This window comes from Rhagoletis pomonella, unplaced genomic scaffold (genome assembly GCF_013731165.1).
Source record: "Rhagoletis pomonella isolate Grant_MI unplaced genomic scaffold, Rhpom_1.0 Rhpom_scaffold_00818, whole genome shotgun sequence".
Lineage (NCBI taxonomy): Eukaryota > Metazoa > Arthropoda > Insecta > Diptera > Tephritidae > Rhagoletis > Rhagoletis pomonella.
The window spans coordinates 55,962-61,500 of record NW_023459372.1 but is presented as its reverse complement, the minus strand read 5'-3'; the positions used below and the strand labels follow the sequence as shown (position 1 = coordinate 61,500).

At 33.2% G+C, this 5,539-nt stretch overlaps 1 protein-coding gene across 1 annotated transcript; it reads right to left on the bottom strand.

The window, feature by feature from the left end:
- Positions 1-862: 862 nt before the first annotated feature.
- Positions 863-5,533, bottom strand: LOC118751586 (neuropathy target esterase sws-like). Its single transcript, XM_036486405.1, has 4 exons — positions 5,132-5,533; positions 4,777-5,052; positions 4,504-4,690; positions 863-1,306 (listed from the first exon to the last, which is right to left on the bottom strand). Exons 1-4 carry the CDS (start codon positions 5,501-5,503, stop codon positions 1,182-1,184), a joined length of 960 nt encoding a protein of 319 aa, XP_036342298.1. The 5' UTR covers positions 5,504-5,533; the 3' UTR covers positions 863-1,181.
- Between the last annotated feature and the right edge of the window lie 6 nt (positions 5,534-5,539).

The following is a 5,539-nucleotide window of genomic DNA, read 5'->3' as shown; positions in this document are numbered from 1 at the left end:
TTAAGCATTTATTAACATTCATTTCAACTCGTAGAAGTTCAAAAATAGCTAAAATACCTTTTTTGACACTTTTAATCCCAAATATCTTGAAAACCAGAGCCAATTTAACAATTCTAAAGAAAAATTCTTAGATTACGCAAAATATTCTTAAATTTCAATGAATAGATAATTATATTTCACTTGTTATCAACCGCGGCAGCCATATCGCTCGCGTTTGCTGGAAGAACTTCATAACTAAAAAACGACTTTAAAATTTTTCAACAAGTATAGTTTTAAAATTAATAATCCAGAGAATATAGTTTTCATCAAACCTTACTTTGATCAATGAGGGATCGTTTTACTTTCATTTTTATGACGGCTATTCTGCATACGTAGCCCAAAAAAAAGTTCTTCCAACAAAGGAAACGACCTGTGGACCTTTGTAATTACTTTAGTGTATGTGTAGTTTATGTAATTTTTCACAATCATGGCTTTTTAGAGATGATTTAACAGATATAAGAAAGGTTTACAGATAAAGTTTTTTACGAAAACACATTCTGAGTTTTTTACACCACGATTTTAAAACGAAAATTATGTTTTGTACTGGCATGAGAAAGCAAATTATGTTAAAATAAAGTTGGAAAAATTGAGAACTGTATCGACATAGAATCGATGTGGGGGGATTATGCTGAAGTAATACATTTTTATTAATATTCTTTATACTTACTTACAATCCTGTGAAGTCTTACAGCTAAAGCATGCACACAAATAAAAACCAAAAACTAAAATATGACAGAAGCAAACTTCACTCTAATTCTACCATCAAAAGACACTGAACAGCTCAGAAAACTACATACATAACTAAAGTCGCATTATTTTACGCAAAACAGCGCAAGATTTTAGCTACGCCTGAAACTAACAAAAACAAGCATCAAGAATAACAACAACCATACTCAAATATCATTCGAGTCGAAAAGAGATATGTAATGTAGTACACACATATGTACATACATATATGTGGCTTGATGACTACACTATAATTCAGCATAAGAAAATTTCCACTCTGCATTTGTTTTCTCTCTTTCTTTCTTAAAAAAATGAATCTTACCAAAATACGCTTTTTGAGCAAATAAAAAATAAATATGATGCCAAGAAACAAACACACACACACACCCAATTTTTGTAGTTGTTGTTTTTTTTCACTATTTACCTGGCAAATTGTTAACATATCCGCCATCCAGCAGGAGATGCCCGTCTTTTGGATCGCACAATGGCGGCATATAGCCGCTGAGCGACATAGATGAACGTATATAACGCCAAAGAGATCCTGTTTAATTTAAGTGTAACGGTATAATGTGTGTGCGTAAAATTTTTTAGATGAATTCGAGTTTATTGGAGCGAACGTATGGATGCTTAGTGGGGGGATTGGGATAATAGTATATGTATAAGATGGCGATGCTAAAATAATATATTTTTTTCTTAAATTTTACGCCAAAATTAGTTCATACAGCCATTAAAGGACATCACATCAAGACATTAATTGAATTTGTTTTTAAACAATAAAAAAAGTGATTATGTATTTTATTATGTGGATTGCTTTTAATGTCAACCAAATATTATAAGTCGCTTTTAAATTAAATATTTTCGAAATATGTATGTATGTATATGTGATGAAGGTAACAGCTTCTCTTTACCGAAAAATTGTGTTACAAAAATTCCAAATATCCACGTAAATAATTAGTTCCTAATGTTTGGTAATCATAAAATGCTACAGCTATTCAGTATTATCGACAAATAAATTTACCAGTTACAGACTCGGTAGATACAATTTAGTGTAGTTGAGTTTTTTTTTTACTAAGGCTTGACCAATTTTCACTAATTTACGCACATACATACACATACGTATATGTATGTATTAGGGAGGAACCCATTTAGTTTGTTCTTCGTACAAAATAAAGACATTCACGAACATTTCAACTAAAAAAATAAGAGGTCCCAACCAGGGTTTGATTTTTTGTTTTTAAATCACAAAAATTCGACAAAAGTTTGACTTGAAAGCTGATAAATTTGGCATATTATTCAAATATGTTCATATACATTCCTAAAATCGCTGAGTAAAAAAAAAAAATTAATTCTTTAAAATCCTGGTAGCGACCCCTTAAAAATTTGTTCAAAATGTTGTGTTTTATATGTAGAACCAAAATAAATGGATGCCACATGACGTTGATATTTTAATGACCGCCCTATTATGAATACATATATGTACGTATCGCTCATTTCATTTCAATAGTGACATAATCCAAAAAAATATAAATTTTTAGTTGAGTATGCAGAGAGTACCGCTACATCTTCTTCTATGTTGTGTAAAAATTTCATAGCTGTATCGATTACTAGTGCCTCACTAGAAAAAAATATGTATTCATTTTTACTATGGGAGTAATAACTGTATATCGACTGCTGAGTGGAAGATCGGTTCAAAAACGCCCTATCTCACTTCAAAATGAAAATGTACTGACATAGGGCGTTTTTGAATCGGCAGCTGAGATAGGGCGTTTTTCGAAACGAATTCTGAAATAGGGCGTTCTTTAACCAAATTTTGAAAAGTTGTTTGAGATAGAGTGTTTTCGACCTGGCTGCCGAAATAGGTCGAATCTTCCACTCAGCAGTCGATATGTGAATTGAAAACTTTAGAGCCGTTTTTCCCGATTTTGTTTTTTTTTTTTTTTAAGTAAATAAGCGACGTGTAATTATGTTACTTCTTACGACATATGGTTCAACCAGCCACCAACGTATCAACATATCAAATTGCTGCTGATAGAGAGAGGCAGAAGCAACGGCAACGTCACCGTCAAGCGGTAGTAAGTTTTCGTTAACACGAAAATCCCATAAGGTAGGTTGTATCAGCCGATATGGTCTACGATTTTACGTCGGTGGCTGGTTGAGCTCATAGCCTGTTCTTCAAAGCCATAATGTAATAATAAAAGGTGTCGTCAATAACTTAACCTTACTTTTTCGGGACGCCTATGCCGGCAACGCATTATAAGGTAGTAGAAAATGTACTAATTATTTCCTAATTTTACCCATTTGTGCATATTACTTCAAAACAACTACATATATAGTTACGGAGTTTCAAGTATGAATATGTGTTTTTGTTAAGCTCCACACTAATAGGACTAAAAAAAAAAAGGAATCGCAAAATGAGGCAATTTCCTAGAAGGCTTGTAATGATTTTTTTAAATAGATTAAAACACATAAATACTACAAATATCATTGAATTCTTTATTTTAGCAAGTAATCACTTTAGTGCATCAACTGTTCATTTAACTTAATACTATGATAATGTAGCAAAAGTTATTTAATATTAAAAATGCCTTTCCATACGATTTTTGTTTAAGTCTTTGGTAACCACGATATCTTTTATTTACTAACATTTTGTTGACAAAAATTTGACAAATCCAGCAATTTTAATTATTAATGATGTTATAAAAGCACTAATTTCTAAAAAAAAAATCGCGATGAAACGAGTTACTAAAATGTAGTATTTTAGATACTATTTTCCTAAATAATAGTAGTATATAAAGGAGAATAGGCAACACTGCAAATAAGCGTCTCGAACTTGTCAAAATTACAACAAACACGTCGCTACTGACGATACCTTTTATTATTACACCATGCCTCATAGCAGTGTTGGGCGTTAATCAATTAATTTTTCAATTATCTTGTTAATTGTTTAAAAAAGTTATTAACAATTAATTGTTAAATGCTACCGTACAATTTAATACGATTTTTTCTATTAAATGAATCAAAAGCAGCATTTTTTAAAAACATCCTCAATTTAGAAAATATTCTTAAACATTTTTTAAAATTATTATTTTTTTTTAATTTAATATGAAAACTGAGTATGTTTACAAGTCATGCAAAACTATGTATGTACATGTATCGATAAATATTAATCTACTTTACTAGGATTTTGCATACAAAATGGCGGCATTTTATATTTATTTTTTTTTACTATTTCTCGAAGGAAAGCTTTCCTTTTCACTGTACGTGAAGTTCCAACGGCTTATCAATGCGTTATGCTAATATAACAAGATATAGGCATACAACAGAACTATGACGTATAAAATATCGGAATGTAAAAATCTCAGAATATGTCAAACATGAAAATCTTATATAAAGTGAGTTCTGCCAATTTTTCACGATTGAAACATAAGTAGTCGCACTTAGGTCTTCTGGTTTAAATAAGATGGTGGGATAAAATTTTACATCAAATATATATTTTTTTTAACGCAAAAAAGACTTTGCAATAAAAACTTTAAAGAAAAATAATAACCGCATACAAACACAAAAATTAAAATTAAGAAAAAAAATTATAAAGAAATGGGAAACGCCAGCGCTCACATCCTACTTGTGTTTGCGAAAGCCACTAGAAACTTTCATAAATATTTATATTCTATTTGTGTTTAGCATGAAATGATGGTTAAAGAGGGGAAGCGCGCGTATGTAGAAGCAAAATCAACTTACCATTTGTGTGTATGCGATGGCAGCTTGCGGTAATATCAGTCGTTAGTGTAAAATACGGAATCCATAAATCCTCAATGGCCACATCACCGAAGGTATCACGAATGGTTTTGTTGAATTCACGTCCAGAGAACATCGATGTAATTGGATAAGTGAGATCGAGCAATTGCAGGAACCATTTTGTCATTTTCTGCAAAAAAAAAAATGCAATGCAAAGCAAAAGTAAGTTAATTAGTTTAATTATAATTGTTTTTAATTGTTGCAGCAACTACACACCTTTGACCATTCCCGAGCCTTCTGTGTAACGGCTGTTACATTACGGTCCGAACACCAGAGTGCACCCATTAGCGCGCCAATGCTAACACCTCCCACCATATCTACCGGTATACCAGCTTCTTGTATAGCCTTTAACATACCGATATGTGCAGCACCGCGTGCACCGCCGCCACCTAAAACTAACCCGATTGAGTTACCAGTCAGCCAACGTGCCAGGCGCGAACAATCCGAATGCATATTTGGCTCGGACATTAATACACGGCTGTACAGATCGTTCTGTGAGATATAAAAAAAAATTTGATTGTACATTTTTTTGTATGTAAATAAATCTGTTGATGCTAGCAGTTTCACTTACAATGCGATATTGACTTTTGCGCGTGAACATGCGCTTAGGGCACTGCAAATGGTGATGTTTGGTGACCCAGGGCCTGACATTCAGCCATTGCAGTGTATTTTTCGGTTTCGCATTAATCGACTCGTGATAAAGCAGTACGAGCTCCTTTTGTGTGCGCATTGCCAAACGATCGATTTCTCGTTCAAATTTACCAACGATTGGCGCATGATCACCAAGTCCCACGATAAGTACGACGTCCGCTTGGCGCATGCAACGTTGTGTCCAAGCGCTGAGAGAAGAGTCACACTGATATAGAGTGATGGTATTGCGATCTTCCTGCTGCGCTAGCCAAGAGGTCATACGATATTCGTTGCTGGGTTCGAATATGTGCATGCCGAGCTGTTTGCGAACCACTTCGGATGTTAGACG